We start from the raw sequence: 18,340 nt of genomic DNA on the forward strand, positions 1-18,340 counted from the left end.
AAGGCAGACTAAACAAACATCTGGACTGGATGGATGAAATGGGAAGGTTTTTTTTTTTTTTGGCTGATGCTGTATAAGCTTACTTTCTTGCATCATATTCGTCTACTAATGCTAAATCAGGTTCTTATTATGTATGATTTAATATCATCCTTTTTGTATAACATGTTATACAAAAAGGATAACATGTTATATATGTTATACTCCTTCATATCACAGATAAAAAGATAACCGTGAGGTACATAAGAACAGTTATCTTTCCACCTTTACTCTATGCTGCTGAAATTTGGGCGTCAGCGGCACCGTCAATAAAGAAACCACTCTTTGCCACAGAATTCTGGCTCCTAAAGTGGGCCAACAGGAAGCACAACCTTCCAGCTCTGATTCATACCACACAGCTTGCCAACTCTCTCGGAATTCCACGGCTTCCCACCTTAGTTGACGACCAATGCCTCCTAGCAACAGTCAAGATGATAACAGGCATAATGGCAACACCTTCATTCTGGGATACCTGTGGCTGGAGGATTCCCCCTGCTGCCCTTAGGGCCAATCCCGAGCTCTACTCGCATTCAGCACGACTCCATCTTTCGGACAGGTTCCTTCCTCAGCAGATGCTCAAGCAAACCCAGGCACTGGACGCCAACCTGAACAAATTCACTGCTGACCGGACTTACCGGAAAAAAAAAATATGACGAGTAGGACTAATCAGCAATGACTGATGTATACCTTGCATCTGTTCCTGTCTGATTGAGCTGGTGCTCTTATCTCGATGTTAAGCCAGCTCAATCAGACTTAACTCTCGTAAGGAGTTCTCTCCTTTGTATTATGATATGTTTTCTTTGTAAAATTACCTTTTTGTAAATAATTGTTCAATTTTCCCGGAAGTTTGGGAAACTGTACGCCCCTGGCTTTATGGCCGTGAAGGGTAATAAAGATTATCTCTCTCTCTCTATGTTTCCTAACAATGTACAGGCGGGCCTCGATTAACGTGTCTCGCGAGCGCATCGCGCAAAACGGAAACGCGTTAATCGAGTATAACAACCAACAGGAAAAAATATAATTGGATCTTGACCTTCTGGAATGTCCATAAAGAATTTTAAAATTACCTTTTAAATAACTTTTTAACTGTATATAATGTAAAAGATAATGAAAATAATTATGGAATTAAATGTTTATTGCATAAAACAGCGGTTCTTAAACTGTGCGCCACGGAATATTTAAAATTTTCGAGGAAAACACAGCGATGCTCGACATCTGTCGGACACCGCGCGAACTACTAGCTCGAGATAGTTCACAGTTTCAGCATTTCTTATTAAGTTTTTTCGACCTAACTACTAAAAAAAAACTGTTAAAATGAACTGTTAGGTATTTCTTTTGGTCTGGGTGTGCCTTGAAAAAATTACTGAGACATTAAAGGTGCTGTGAACCGAGAAAGTTTGGGAACCTCTGACATAAGATACACAATGCAGAAATTACTGTTGCGGAAATATTTGAACAGTGTTGACTTTCTCTTTTCATCAATCAATTTCCGATAGCCGGCAACAATCTTCTCTGGGCCCTGACGAAATAAATATCGCAGAGAACATCAAAATTTTTGTTTAAGGTTCTATGCGATACGAATGATTTCATTAGCATTAGCATTAGTAGAGGCATTTGATGCAAGAATGCAAGCTTATGCAGCATCAGCCAAAAAAAAAAAAAAAAAAAAACCACTTCCACTTCACCTCTCTGTTGGTTCAAAATACCTGTCCAGCTGAGCCTTAAACTTATTTAGGCTATCAACTTCCACGACAAGGGATGGAAGTCTGTTCCACCAACCAACCACCCGCTGGCTAAAGGCAAATTTCCGCACGTCTATCCTACATCTGTCTTTCCTTAATTTGAATTTATGCCCTCTCAGGTGATTATTCTGAGCGAGAGGAAGAATCCCATCAGCATTGAGCATGCTCAAACCATTCAAGGCTTTATACACCTCTATCAGATCACCTCACTGGTGCCTAGTCTCCAGACACTGCAATTTGCAAAACTTAAGCCTTTCTTCATAAGAGCACCCCTTTGTTCCATTCACTAATCTTGTTGCCCTTCTCTGTACTCGTTCCAGCTCTACATCCTTCTTGAAATGAGGCCTCCAGACCTGTATACAGTACCCTAGGTGTGGCCTGACCATTGCCTTATGCAATGGAATAATCACCTCCTTATCCCTGCTAGAAAAATTCCTATATATCATTGACAATACACCATGAGCTACTCTTGCAGCCCGCCTGCACTGCTCAGAGAACTTCATACCTGCCTGCACAACCACCCCAGGTCCCTTTCATTCTCTACCACTGTCAGTGTAGTACCACAGAGTTGATACGTTGCTCTGGGGTTGCTGTTTCCCATGTGTAGTACTTTACATTTGTCAATGTTAAACTTCATTTGCCACCTCTCAGCCCATCTGCTCAACCTTTCCAGATCCTGTTGCAGCAGCATAGTGTCAGTAGTGTCCTTGACAACCCTGCCTACCTTTGTATCGTCTGCAAACTTTGACATTAAGCTTGATATATCATCATCAATATCATTTGTGAATACAGAAAACAATAATGGACCCAACAATGAGCCCTGAGCGACTCCACTAATAACATTAGTCCACGACGAGCAGTGTCCATTGATTACCACTCTCTGTCTTCTCCCCCTCAGCCATCCCTTTATCCACAGCAGCAATTTGCCTCCAATGTCACTGCTCCAATTTGTGCAGCAGTCTTCCATGTGCAACAGTATCAAAAGCCTTTCTAAGATCCAAGTATATAATATCAAAGTTTTTCCCTGCATCCAGTTCCTTTGTGACTGCATCATAGTACCCAATCAAATTGGTCAGGCAAGACTTCCCCTTAACAAAACCATGCTGTGTCCAAGCTATAACTGAAGTCTTGTCTAAATGATCCTGCAGTGCTTCTTTAACTAGTGCCTCCATTAATTTTCCTGGAACCGAAGTTAAACTCACAGGTCTATAATTACTTGTGTCAGCCTTTGATCCTCCTTTGTGAATTGCACAAAGGAGGATCACATTTGCACATTTCCAGTCTATGGATACCTCCCCTGAGTCCAAGGAAGCTCTCATAATTATGGCTAAGGGTTTGCTTACTTCCTCTGCTGCCTCCTTTAATATAACTGGATAGATCCCATCCACCCCGGGTGCCTTTCTTGTGTTTATCTTCAACAATTTCTCCTCCACTTTACTCTCAGTTATTACAAGATTCTTTAGCTTACTGCTAGAGTTGAATACACCTCTGGCTCCCCTCGCTAAATAACTCCTCATGTGTGAATGTCGATGCAAAATATTCATTTAGTTTGTTAGCTACCCGAGCAGGATCATCAACAGTTGACCCATCGATATCAAGTGGACCAATCTGATTCATCCCCTTCCTTTTAGAGTTTACATAAGTAAAGAACTCTTTGCTGTTTTTCTTTGCATCCCTTTCCAAAGATTTCTCGTAATCTGCCTTCGCCTGCCTAACCTCCTTTGTAACTTGGTTACAGATCAACTTGTATCTATCATAGGCTTCTGTGTCATGTGTTAATTTGTATGTATCCCATGCATGCTTCTTCTCTGCCATATGTCTCATCAGTTCATCCGACATCCATTTAGGCCTAAACCTTGAACAATATTTCTTAGTTGGTATGTAAAGCCTAGTAGCTTCCAAGATAAGTTCTTTGAATGCTTCCCATTTTGCATTTGCTGTTGGTAACATCATCAGTTGGTCCCACTGTATAGAATTTAAATACTGTCTCAGTCCATCGTAGTCGCCTTTACGAAAGCAATAACCCTTCCCTTTACCCCTAATGGTAGTTACCTCTTTGAGTAAATCCCACTTCAGCACACTGTGATCACTGCCACCTAGTGTTTCATTTATCTGCAGATTCTTAATGCATGAAGAATCACTGCTGATAATCAAATCAAGAGTATTCCTCCCTCTAGTTGCCTCCCGAACATGCTGATGTAGAAAACAATCATCCAATAAATCCACAAAAGCCTTGCTAGTGTGTGAGTGACCAGCCCCCAAATTCCAGTCAATATCTGGGAAATTAAAATCTCCCATTATAAGACTCTCTGAGTTACTGGCCCACTCTATTTCCCTGTACAGTTTCTTATTATACTCATCAGAGTCATTAGGCCTATAGCACACACCTACTCTCAATTTTGATCTCCCAATGCTTATGTCACACCAAACTGACTCGACACTGCACTGTCCAGCGATGTCCACTGGCTTCACTTCCTTGGATTTTATGTATTTCTTAACTAATAGCATAACCCCTCCTCCCTTTCTATCCAGTCTATCCTTCCTGTAGATGTTGTACTCCCCAAATTCCAGTTCTGCATTCCTTATATCTGTGTGACACCACGTCTCTGATATCCCAACAATATCTGCCTTTGATGTTTTGAGCATTACCTCAAATTCATCAAATTTATTTACTAAACTCCTAGCATTGGTGTACACGCAAGTATACATGCACCTATTTCTATTCTTAGCTACCCTAACACAACCCATGTGTTTACTTGTACTGCAATGACTCCCAGCAGTCTCTGAAATATCCTGAATCTTGCTTTTCAGGCTTCTGCTCATTCCAATAGAAGCAGTGCAAGAATCTCTTTCACCTCTGTCAGTGGCTACTGTTAATCTATAGAAAAGGAAGCCACTGCTATGAAACTAAATGAACCCCAGTCAGCAACTTATATTATGCGTGGTGCAGATTTACCGGAATGCATTAGTTCTTAAAGAGGGGAGGAAAACAAGAGCAATGTTTTACTTACTACTATTCAGGCACGTACAAACCTCCATTCCCTTCAAATCACTAGCTCCAAAATAAAGAATTTTTTTTTTTTTTTTTTTGGTCACAGACTTATATCTTGTTATTTTAGACCCTTTTATGTTTTAGAATTTTTTTCCATGTACTTCTGAAACAGTGTATTATGTGGGCATATGCAATCTCCATTCCTGTTATTTGCTTGGTGAGCAGCCTCACCAAGCAAAGCCAAAATATTTGAAAAATCGAAGCTTAGTAATTTAATGTCTGTCCATTTGTCATCCATTAACCACTTTTCTGTTATAAAAACCAAGTAGAGATTGTGGTCATTAATTTTGAAAATATTTAAAAGTAATTTACTTAACCAGTATGTCGTGAATTTTAATATATAGAGGCAGCATCTATAATTTTATAACATAAATTTTCATCAAATGATTTTATTTATTAAGATATACAGAGCTGATGTTTGTATAACAAATAAATATTTTTGTTACAACTAATTACAAGATGTTTAATCCTCCTTTAAACAGGAAGTTATGTCAGACTAAAATCTGTTGTCAGTTAAATCTGTGGCATTAATTTCATCATCTGAGGAATCAGAAGAGCTTGAAGAGCTTGAAGTGTCAGAATCTTTTGCCAGTCTCCTCTAGAAAATGTAAGATAAAAAAAAAGTAATTTTTTTATTTGACACAAACAGTTTGTGTCATTTCACGTTAGTGCCAAGATTTATTAATAAGAGCAAGCTTGATGTCCTTAATTAAACACTTATACAATACCTTTTCTTAGGATAGGGTAGACCAGTATAATGTTAAACAATGACATCTATGAACTAAATAATTTGCACAAAAACATTAAATATTATGGTAAAAGCACTTTCAAATCATGACTAAGATTGTTATAATAAAACTGAATCTAAGAATAATAAACAGTCAATATCTTCAACACTTGTTTTTATGAAATGCTTAAAATCACTGGTCAAGCCTTCCAAATACAACAATCCATCTACCTACTTTGACTATGTTTAGAAAAATGGGAGAATACGGCAACCTACCTGCACACCAGCAAATTTGGTTCTTGGATTGGCCATTTGCCAAAGCAGAGAAATTTGTTAAGTCATGAGATTATCTAAATTGCTCTTCAGGGATGAGACCTCAGCATCTCACTGATAATAAGTGATGGATTACTTACAGCTTCAGGATTTTACGATTGCTACATGAAGCATTATACTTGTAACAAAACGCATTTACTATTCAATCAATGTTTTTAGAATTTTTAGTTTGTCATTTCTAACCATCAAAACAGCAACTTTCATCCATCAATTAATTCTTTTACTGTACAGTAAAAGAATTTTTATTGTACAGTAATATTGCACTTTACATTTCTTTAAAAAAAAAAAGTCACATTTGTACAGCACAGGAAATTGTAAATGTTTTTGATACTTATGATACGATCAACTGAAATCTGATAAATTCCAAAATCTTTCAAGGATTGCAGGATTTGGGAGGTTTGACTGTATGTCTCAGAATAATAACACAGTCCCTAGCAGAATAGAATAAACATCACAAGATTTCTATTGGGCAAATTTTATATTTGAAACATAGATTCAGAAGCATTTACTATGCAAATATCAGTGCAGAACAAAGCTTTTATTCTTCATATAATGCCAAAATCTCATCATTACTACTTCCACACTAATCTATTAAAAATATTATGGTTCCAACATATGCATTCTTCAAAAGGTAGTACTTCAGTGGATCAAGGGAATTGATGATTCCAAATTTTTCGAAAGACAGACTCTCATGTTTCACTAACTTCTACAAATTTTTGACCTATTCACACTCTTCTGAAATTGCTAGTCACTTTTATCTTGTTGATGTCAAATCATGATTTGATGCCTCCATTTAGCTGGTCCAATCCTCACAGTGGTTTAAAGAATTTTTTAACTGAGATGTCCAATGGCTGCTGGATAAAATTTGGAACTACAGCTAATTTAACATTTAATTCGGCAACTATCCTTTTTGTTGCTGCTGTTACACACAATCTGAAATGGTCACACACACACACACACACACACACACACACACACACACACACACACACACACACACACACACACACACACTAAAGAAGTTAGCTTTTTTTTAGGAAGGCTGTCTGGACATTTTGACCATACTTGCTATGGCAGGGGGAAGTATGATCAAAATACTTTCAGTACAGGAAATAGTATTACAACTAACCTTGCATACGAATAGTTTCCCATTCATTGGAAACTGTATAATATACTCAAGAGAGCGTTTCAAAATTTTTTGTTTATAATATAATTCTGAATACACAAATTTATAATTAATATAAAACAGAGCTACGATGCTTAATACATTTTATGTTGTAGAAGAATAAGAAGAATTTACCCGAATATGATGCATAGAACACTTCGTTATGAAACTCTCTAGCAATTAAAATGAATATAAAATTAACACAAAAGACATTAAACCGAATATAAAATTTAAATTAATGCTCCGAAATTAAAATGAATATAAAATTAACACACCAAAATTAAAACGAATATAAAATTAACACACCGAAATTAAAACAAATATTTAATTAATGCAAAAGAATATAAAATTTTTAATGCAAAACAATTACAATAATAAAATCAATTAAAATAATTGTAACGTAACTTCTGAAAAATGACTTTGTAACGAAAGTTCTGTTACAATTATTTTAATTGATTTTATTATTGTAATCGTTTTGCATTAATTTTATATTCTTTTGCATTAATTTAATATCTGTTTTAGTTTCTTTTGTGTTAATTTTATATCTGTTTTAATTTTGGTGAGTTAATTTTATATTCGGTTTAATTGCTGGAGAGTGTCATACAGAAGTGTTCTACGTATCATATTGAGATAAATTCTTCTCATTCTTCTACAAATTGATAATGCATTAACATTCAGAAAGGCTAACTTTTGTTACATGTTGACAATATATAGAAAATTTCTACTTAAAAATATATATATACAAACATATATTAATATTTTGGTTAACTATAATTTTGAATAATTTCTTTAATAATTAAAGAAATAATTAATAATGTGACCTTTGGAATTCTTCACTTTCATCATTGTCAAATGAGTATTACAACGTCCATATAGTTCAAACTTGGTGCCTATGACTTTTACTATTTTTTGTTCATTAAAAAAAATTACTGATGTTATTTCAACTCAAGAAGGTGACAAAAACTGCAGGCAATGCCAAAGAACATACTGGTTTTGGAGAATGGCAGCAATATTGGCATAGGTGCAGTACATCAACTGGGAACTAATTCAAAAAAAATCACAATCATTCTGTTTTGAGCAGACCTTATATATTAAATATTAAGGAAATTATTTCACCATAAAACAAGAAACTCGGACATTATTATTAACATTGCACAGCCTAAAAGAAAAATTATTTTGACACAAATTCAATAATTTTAATAAATCAGTCCTTAAGTGATTAATGTGCTATCTACATCAGGTTCATTATAGAGTTTACACAGTACAATAGTTCTGTTAGGAACAGGATTGTTTTCAATGCAGTCTTGAATGTAAAAAAATTGCCATAAACTTACCTGATTATCAGTTGGAATTTCAAATGGAACTGCTTTGTTAGCATCCATCAAGGCTAATTTCAAATTCACTAGACAATACTTTTGTAATTCTACATTAATATCAGGTGACTGTGCTTCTTCAACGACCTGTAATGCATCATCTAACTTCTTCTTGTGTACTTCAAAAAAAAAAAAAAAAAAAAAATGCAGTATGCAGAAAGTCCACATCAAATGGAAGTATAATTTTTACATAATTCAAATCATCATAAAATAAGTGGGCAAAAAACTGGATTTCTTGAAATATATCTAAAATTAATTCAGTAATATGTAATAATGAAATAGGTACAATGCATGCATTTGAAATAGCTACCTATTTCTAAAGGAAGGAATTTCAGATTGCACGGTGGGAAAGGGATCAAAAACTTTTATCTCTAGAGTCTCTCTCTCATGAGATTTGTTTGCATGCTGCATGAACACTATATAAAAGTTAAGTTATATAAAACTTAAACACTAAATTTTTGGCTAAATCTTCATTAGTATGTATTTGAATATGACTTTTGCATGTATGGTAGTATACTGCTCTTTGGTGAAAATTTGGTCAGAATTGTTTGGACTTTCTTTAAAACATAAACAACTATTCTGTGGATCTTTGGTGTCACGGAATTCTTGACTTCCATCACTGTCAAATACATGGAGGTCACAAACCTCCATATATTGGGGAAAGCATACCTGTAAAGCAACACACACATTTATCTGAAGTTCCCTTATGGTCTGTTAGGAACAGGATTGTTTTTAATGCAGTCTTGTGAACTCTAGCAGAACCTGCCTGTGATTTTTGTGTGCGGGCCTCATTTGTTTCTGTAGCTGGGGACAAAAATATGACTTTGAAGTTAAGTGGGATATAATAGCTAACAGGCAAGACAAGAGGGGCAATCATAAATGGAAAAATAAGCTTATTATATCTGTGGAAGCAAGAGGCACCCACAATAGGTAAAGGAATTTACAGTCTTCAAGTTCTGTTATTCTGCAAGTGAAGAAGCCCTGAAGTATGAAGAATTGCGCATACAAGAGGAAGCATTAATGCTTAAAGCAGGCACCCAAATTTTCCAGCCTTAACAAACACAAGAAGCATCAGACTGACTAATACCAAATGAATATATTTCCATTTATATTCTGTATGTCCAACACAACTAGGAGTTTGCAGCCTCAGTGTAACTGTCTTACTGTAGAGAATAAACCACTACAGTTAACAATAAGCCATGCATTTTTTATGGCAGCACATGATGTGTATATCAGTATCTGTATGCATTATATATATATATATATACACAGAAACAATAGTGTCATTAAAACCCCAGACACCACCAGATGTTTGGAAAAATCCACACAAAATGGTAAGTCTAAGGCAAGTTAACCCCAGGGGCTCACATCTGGTGAGTATGCTTGGCACACCCAGGATCCTGAGCTGGATATCATCATTCTTCTTTTCCTTGGTGATTTCCCTTCTACTTTTGACTCTCTCTGTCTCAGGGTAACTCAGAATTTTTTTGGCTGGTGCAACAAAAGCGTCAGGCTTCCTGTACCATATGGCTAATGATAAAATAATAATAATAATATTGTATGCTATATTTTCACAGTAGATTTTTATCAGAAAGATAACATTGGCAGAATTGTGTATATCTACTATGACAACTGTCCATTTCAAATATTTAACACTTGTAGAAAAATACATTTTAACACTAAAAAAACATAAATAGAAAAATATCAGATCTGTACTGCAGTGGGGCCTCCAGGGGCACCACCATCATGGCCCGAGGCCAGAGAAAGAAACTAGGATTTTCTGTATAAAATATGATAGGAAATTTAGAATGTAATGTAAATTTAATGGAATATTTCTCCTCATTGCTTTTATTTCAGTATTTGAAGATAAAAGTTTTATCACTCATTAAATGATAATAAGATCCAAACTGTGACATTTTCCAACATTATTCTTCAAATTGGCATCTTGTACCTCAATACATAAAAGCATTCTTTTATGCCCATGTTAACATCCTTGTCATTAACACAATAATTCCTCAGAAATGAATGTTCCCCCCCCCCAACCTTTACATAAGAAGCATCAGACCAACTAATACCAAATCAATATATTTGCTATTAGTTGGACCAAATATGACTAATACCAAATAAATTTGGTATATTCTGAAGCTCTAAAGATTTATATTTTCGACTATATATATATATTTTTTTTTCTTTCAAATAAACCACATTTGTTGTTTTAGAATAAGAGAATAATGCACTGAGGCACTATGCTGCATAAAATATAGAACTTCTTCTGCAGGTTGGGGTAAGCATCTCTCTCTCTCTCTCTCTCTCTCTGTCTCTCTCTCTCTCTCTCTCTCTCTCTCTCTCTCTCTCTGAAGTGACAGGGCCCTCAAAAAGAGTTCAAGGAGTAAACAGTCCAAATCATTCTTCCATATTATTCCTCTCTTTTTCCCTGAGTAGAACTCGCAAAAGCATTTAACAGACTTTCAGTTTGAAGATGAGAATTATCATGTGTCCAATAAGCACAAATTATCACAGTCAACGTTACCATTCAGTTTGAAAACTACCTTATCAGCCCAAATTATTTCAAATGGGAATATTTCCATTTTCACCACTATTATAAGTCCTACTAAAGACTTATTGAAAATAGTGAAAATTAATTTAGAGCTTAACAAAATTTTTTAACATAAACTTTATAATACCACAACTCATATTTCCTATAACATTTGTGACAATTTTAGTTCATGAGGTCAACTCAATGACTGTGATAGCCATTAAGTTGATTTCTGAAGACTTCTGCACAGTTTTGTCAATTCACCCAGCATGCTTTCTGTAGTTCTGATACATGTCACTCACCACTTCTCAAGAGGGTATAAAATACTTCTAGCATCCTCAAATTTCTTTATTGGTGGTAAACTGTTGGCTTTGATGGTGGAGCAGATTCAAAATTTTGGCCATTTTTTAAGATAACAGTCACACTTAACCTGTAAAAAACAGGTTAAGTGTGCCTGTAAAAAACACTTACTTTAGTAGAATTTTTTTTCTTTATCTAACTGCTAAATCTTTCTAACAAATTTTATAAGGTTCTTGCAAGAAAAACAAGAAAAAAAAATTCCAAAAAAATTTGGACTCTATGCATTAAAAGAGTTAACACTATTCAATTTTAAAAGTATAAATTAACATATCTCACACCATATATAAAAAACGTTTTTTGAATTTTTGACAAACTTTAAAATTGGCTAAATCATCCCATTTTAGGTAAAATTACAATGTCAACTGGAATTTTACCTAGAATGAGATGATTCATTAAACTAAAAACTTTTAAAATATAAAATAGTTAATGCTATTTTATATGTTGATGCCTTTTCAAAATTATGAAAAGTAGGACTTTCTTGTGTCCCTGTGTCCGATGACAGCAGAACTGGTTTAATTATATGCTCACAGCAGAATGAATTTTGCATTAACACATATGTTTGCTTAGTGCCACACTACTAGTAAATGGGGGCATTGCTGAAATGTCAATTTACCAACATTTATTCAAAGGATCAGATATTGCTAGTTTTGGCAATTACTTGTTCAAAAACAGTTAGAGCACTGTTACAGAATCACCCACATCTACAAGTTGTTCACAAGGGTCAATACTAACAGATTAGAAAGAATACTTGATGAGAATCAACCGAAAGAGCAAGCTGGCTTTAGGACAGAATTCTCAATTATGGATCACCTTCACGTAATATCACAACTAATGGAGAAAGCAAATGAATATAAAACGCCAATATGCCTGGCATTTGTGGATTATGAAAAGGCATTTGACTCCATACAGTATAAGGCAATGTTTCAGGCACTGGAAAGACAAGGCATAGATACCCCATATATTATGATTTTGAAGAAAATATATGAGAACGCTATCTCCTTTATTAGACTAAACGAAGATAGTAGGAAATTTAAAATTGAGAAAGGAATTTGAAGTTATTTACTGCCACCCTTGAGGAAGCTTTCGGAAGATTAGACTGGTCACAGAAAGGAGTCAATGTGAATGGAGAATACCTAAACCATTTACAATTTGCAGCTGACATTGTGGTCATAAGCCAGGATCTCAAAGAATTAGAGGAAAATCTTAATCAGTTATGCAGAGTTAGTAAGGATTTTGGACTAAAGATTAATATGGCTAAAACAAAAGTAATGATGAACAAGTATGCCATAGAAAGGGACATAATGATTGAAGGAGCAGTAATTGAAAAGGTGGAGTCATATACTTATCCGGGACAAGTCATCAGCTGTAATAATGATAAATGGCTGGAAGTCAAGAGAAGAATAAATTTTGGATGGATACCATTCAGGAAATATAGTCACTGAGGAGCTATATCCCAATTTGTCAGAAACATAAAATAATGAACCAATGTATACTAACCACCACGACTTATGGAAGTGAAACTTGGGCACTCACCAAAAGAATGGAAGAGAAGCTGAGAACTATACAGCGAAGAATGGAATGAATTATATTGGGAATCAGACTGTTAGATAAGAAGAGAAACACATGGATTAGGCAGCAAACTCAAGTAAAGGACATTCTTATCAAAACTAAAGAACTAAAATGGTCTTGGGCAGGACACAGCTCAAAAACATGATGACAGATGGACTAAGAGAATAACAGAATGGTACCCAAGAGGAGCTAGAAGAAAACCTGGATGACAATAACAGAGATGGACAGATGAAATTCATGAGTTTGTTGGTAGTAAATGGATGGCCATTCAAAACAGAAGGAACTGAAAAGTTGCTGGAGAGGCCTTCATCCTGCAGTAGATTTAAAATGGCTGATAATGATGATCAGAATCAGTAAAATATATATATAAAATGTCGCTGGGCTAAGTTTCAATGGGTGAGCAGAATAAAATTAACTAGGAGTAAGAAATATGTATTAGTACAGATTGGCCTCGATTAATTAGTCCAGTGAGTGCATTGCACAAAACAAAACACATTAATCAAATATAATAATGAATAGGAAAAATTATAATTGGTCTGTGACCTTCAGGAATGTTCATAAAGAATTTAAAAAAAAAAACATTTTAAATAACTCTAACTGAATACCAGTAAAAGATAATGTAAATAATTATAGAATTAAATGTTTATTGCATAAAATACACAATGAAGAACCTATTTGTTATAGAAATATTTGAACAGTGTTGGCATTCTTTTTTCATGAATCAATTTCCAATAACCGACAACAATCTTCTTTGAGCCACAGCCAAATAAATATCGCAGAGAACCTCAAACCTTTTGTTTGAGGTTCTCTGTGATATGAAAGATTTCATGTAGTTCTTTTACCATTATCGCCTTTGCAGTAACATTTTCATCTGGCTCATTTAAAAATAAAATATTTTTTTCCATTTAAAAATTAGAATTTTTAAATGCAAGTCTGCACTTGAATTTATTAGGAGGAGACAAACAAGTAACATGTCTGCTTCCGATGGTTGATGGAACACACTGAGGCAGGCAGCAGACAAACGCTTGTTTATTTCCCGTCTGATGTGAAGTGTTTGAAGTGATTCAAATCTTTTTCAACTATCACATAAAAAAAGATCATGTTAATTGGAAATTTGCATCATGTAAAGTAAAAAGTGGTATATTTTTTTTCAAATAGCAGTAACTGAAAAATGTGTTAATCAAACTCGCGTTATGCGAGGCCTGGCTGTATTTACTTTTAAAACACTTTAGTTTACATTATTTAGGTATTAATACAAGTTTACTGTTCGGGTAAACAGTTATATGACACTGAGCTGTCCAGCAGTCTGTCTCCACTGCTCACAAAACTTTGTGCCTGACTGCACAGTTGCCTCTTTTTCATTTTCTGCTGCCATGAGTGTGGTATCACACAGTTGGAACATTGCTCTAAGGTTGTTGTTGCTGCTGTCCATAAGTGCTTTACATTTGTCAATGTTAAGCTTCAATTGCCATTTCTCAGTCCATCAGCCTAACTTTTCTGGATCTTGTTGCAGTGGCATACCATCATTCCTGTCATTAACCACTCTGCCAACCTTTGTATCATCTGTAAACTTGGACATTGGGCCTGATATGCCTTTGTCAATATCAATGATAGATGTGGAAAGCAACAATGGGTCCAACACCGAACCTTGGGGGCCTCCACTCATAGCATTAGTCCACAAAGAGCAGTATCCACTGATTGCTGCTCTCTGTCTTCTCCCACTCAACCATCCTTTTATCCATTGTAGCAACTTACCTTTAATACCATTCTGCTCCAATTTGTACAGAAGTCTTCCATGCACAACTGTGTCAAAAGATTTCCTTAATTCCAAGTATATGATATCAAAATTATTTTTGATTTCATATCAAAAATAATTTGGGCACCTGGGTGGATGGATCCCATCCACCCCAAGTGCCTTTCTTGTGTTCAACTTCAACAATTTCTCTTCCACTTTCCTCTCAGTTGTTCTAAGGACATTTGGCTCTCTGTTAGAGTTTGATAAATTTCTGGTGTTCCCTTTGCTAAAGAATTCCTCATGTGTGAATGTAGATGCAAAGTGCTATTCAGTTTGTCAGCAACCCGAGCAGGATCATCAACAGCTTAGTCAGCAAGTCATGAAATGTTAGAAGAAGTTGTCTTCACAGGTAGTTGAGGCTGACAGTTTGAATAAATTCAAGTGTCAACTGGATAATTATCCATGTGAGGAGGGAAGCACACAATTTGTATTTTCTAGTTGTTTATTTTTTTTTTTTTGGCCAGTATAGCAAAAGTCTATGGCTTCCTTGCACTATATGGCAAATACAATTATTACTGCCATTAGAAATAACTCAACAAATAGTTAATCTTTAAACATTCTATGGACTCACTTTGGAGCTTGTCTTCAAGTCTGAAGTTTGATAGATGACTGCTTGATTATGACACTCAGACTGTGGTACTGTAAAATCATCTCACTAACCCTAGATTTGTATAAAAAGTTCCAAAGTGAATTGAAATGTTGTCTATAGTTTAGCAAATTGTTGGGTTAGCTGGATGACACTGTAACCTGATCCTATAAATTTGCCCTGAATTTAGCATTAGTAGAGGCATATGATGCAAGAAAGCAAGCAAGCTTATGCAGCATCAGCCAGAAAAAAAAACAAAACTTCCACTTCACCCCGCCGTTCGTTCGAAATACCTGTCCAGCTGAGCCTTAAATTTATTTAGGCTATCAACTTCCACAACAAGGGATGGAAGTCTGTTCCACCAACTAACTACCCGCTGGCTAAAGGCAAATTTCCGGACATCTATCCTACATCTGTCTTTCCTCAATTTGAATTTATGCCCTCTCAGGTGATTATTCTGAGCAAGAGGCAGAATCCCATCAGCATTGAGCATGCTCAAACCATTTAAGGCTTTATACACCTCTATCAGATCATCTCGACGGTGCCTAGTCTCCTGACACTGTAATTTGCAAAACTTAAGCCTTTCTTCGTAAGAGCAACCCTTTGTTCCACTCACTAACCTTGTTGCCCTTCTCTGTACTCGTTCCAGCAGCTCTACATCCTTCTTGAAATGAGGCCTCCAGACCTGTATACAGTACTCTAGGTGTGGCCTGACCATTGCCTTATACAATGGAATAATCACCTCCTTATCCCTGCTGGAAAAATTCCTGTATATCATTGATAAGACACCATGAGCTACTCTTGCAGCCCATCTGCAGTGCTCAGAGAACTTCATATCTGCCTGCACAATTACACCCAGGTCCTTTTCATTCTCTACCACTGTCAGTGTAGTACCACAGAGTTGATACGTTGCTCTGGGGTTGCTGTTTCCCATATGTAGTACTTTACATTTGTCAATGTTAAACTTCATTTGCCACCTCTCAGCCCATCTGCTTAATCTTTCCAGATCCTGTTGCAGCAGCAGCATAGCGTCAGTAGTGTCCTTAACAACCCTGCCAACCTTTGTATCGTCTGCAAACTTAGACATTAAGCTTGATATACCATCATCAATATTATTTATAAATACAGAAAACAATAATGGACCCAACACTGAACCCTGAGGGACTCCACTGATAACATTAGTTCATGTTGAGCAGTGTCCATTGTTTACCACTCTCTGTCTTCTCCCCCTCAACCACCCCTTTATCCATAGTAGCAATTTGCCTCCAATGCCACACTGCTCCAATTTGTGCAGCAGTCTTCCATGTGCAACAGTATCAAAAGCCTTTCTAAGATCCAAGTAATATCAAAGTTATATCAAAGTTATTCCCTGCATCCAGTTCTTTTGTGACTGCATCATAGTATCCAATCAAATTGGTCAGGCAAGACTTCCCCATAACAAAACCATGCTGGGTCCGAGCTATAACTGAAGTTATGTCTAGGTGATCCTGTATTGCTTCTTTAACCAGTGCCTCCATTAATTTTCCTGGAACAGAAGTTAAACTCACAGGTCTATAATTAGTTGCGTCAGCCTTTGATCCTCCTTTGTGAATTGGGGTCACATTTGCACATCTCCAGTCTATGGGTACCTCTCCTGAGTCCAAGGAAGCTCTCATAATTATGGCTAAGGGTTTGCTTACTTCCTTTGCTGCCTCCTTTAATATAACTGGATAGATCCCATCCACCCCAGGTGCCTTTCTTGTGTCTCAACAATTTCTTCAACAATTTACTTGCTGATGCTATCGAGGCAGTGTTAGGTGGGTCGGAAAACTGCTAGCTTGGGGGGAGACAAAGACCAATAGATTGACAGTAGCCACTGGCAGAGGTGAAAGAGATTCTTGCACTGCTTCTATTAGAATGAGCAGAAGCCTGAAAAACAAGATGCATGGTATTTCAGAGACTGCTGGGAGCCATTGTGGTACAAGTAAACACATGGGTTGTGTTAGGGTAGCTAAGAATAGAAACAGGTGCAGGTATACTTGCGTGTACACCAATGCTAGGAGTTTAGTAAATAAATTTGATGAATTTGAGGTATTGCTCAAAACATCGAAGGCAGATATTGTTGGGATATCAGAGACGTGGTGTCACACAGATATAAGGGATGCGGAACTGCAATTTGGGGAGTACAACGTCTACAGAAAGGATAGACAGGATAGGAAGGGGGGAGGTGTTATGCTATTAGTTAAGAAACACATAAAAACCAAGGAAGTGAAGCCAGTCGACATCGCTGGACAGTGCAGTGTGGAGTCAGTTTGGTGTGACATAAGCATTGGGAGATCAAAATTGAGAGTAGGAGTGTGCTATAGGCCTAATGACTCTGATGAGTATAATAAGGAACTGTACAGGGAAATAGAGTGGGCCAGTAAATCAGAGTGTCTTATAATGGGAGATTTTAATTTCCCAGATATTGACTGGAATTTGGGGGCTGGATACTCACACACTAGCAGGGCTTTTGTGGATTTATTGGATGATTGTTTTCTACATCAGCATGTTCGGGAGGCAACTAGAGGGAGTAATACTCTTGATTTGATTATCAGCAGTGATTCTTCATGCATTAAGAATCTGCAGATAAACGAACCACTAGGTGGCAGTGATCACAGTGTGCTGAAGTGGGATTTACTCAAAGAGGTAACTACCATTAGGGGTAAAGGGAAGGGTTATTGCTTCCGTAAAGGCGACTACGATGGACTGAGACAGTATTTAAATTCTATACAGTGGGACCAACTGATGATGTTACCAACAGCAAATTCAAAATGGGAAGCATTCAAAGAACTTATCTTGGAAGCTACTAGGCTTTACATACCAACTAAGAAATATTGTTCAAGGTTTAGGCCAAAATGGATGTCAGATGAACTAATGAGGCATATGGCAGAGAAGAAAAATGCATGGGATACTTACAAATTAACACATGACACAGAAGCCTATGATAGATACAAGTTGATATGCAACCAAGTTACAAAGGAGGTTAGGCAGGCAAAGGCAGATTACGAGAAATCCTTGGCAAGGGATGCAAAGAAAAACAGCAAA

The 18,340-nt window shown here is 36.3% G+C and overlaps 1 protein-coding gene across 1 annotated transcript in view; it reads right to left on the reverse strand.

Moving 5' to 3' along the window:
- Positions 1–5,326: 5,326 nt before the first annotated feature.
- LOC150083867 (leucine-rich PPR motif-containing protein, mitochondrial-like) overlaps positions 5,327–18,340 on the reverse strand; it is a 314,087-nt gene continuing 301,073 nt past the window's right edge. Inside the window, exons 36-37 of the mRNA XM_090375475.1 lie at positions 8,390–8,547; positions 5,327–5,428 (exon numbers count right to left, since the gene is read on the reverse strand). Coding sequence (XP_090231601.1) covers positions 5,327–5,428; positions 8,390–8,547 — 260 coding nt within the window. The remainder of the gene's footprint in view (positions 5,429–8,389; positions 8,548–18,340) is intronic.

This window comes from Mastigoproctus giganteus, chromosome 6 (assembly GCF_048544385.1).
Source record: "Mastigoproctus giganteus isolate SK-2022 chromosome 6, ASM4854438v1, whole genome shotgun sequence".
In the NCBI taxonomy this organism is placed as follows: Eukaryota; Metazoa; Arthropoda; class Arachnida; order Uropygi; family Thelyphonidae; genus Mastigoproctus; species Mastigoproctus giganteus.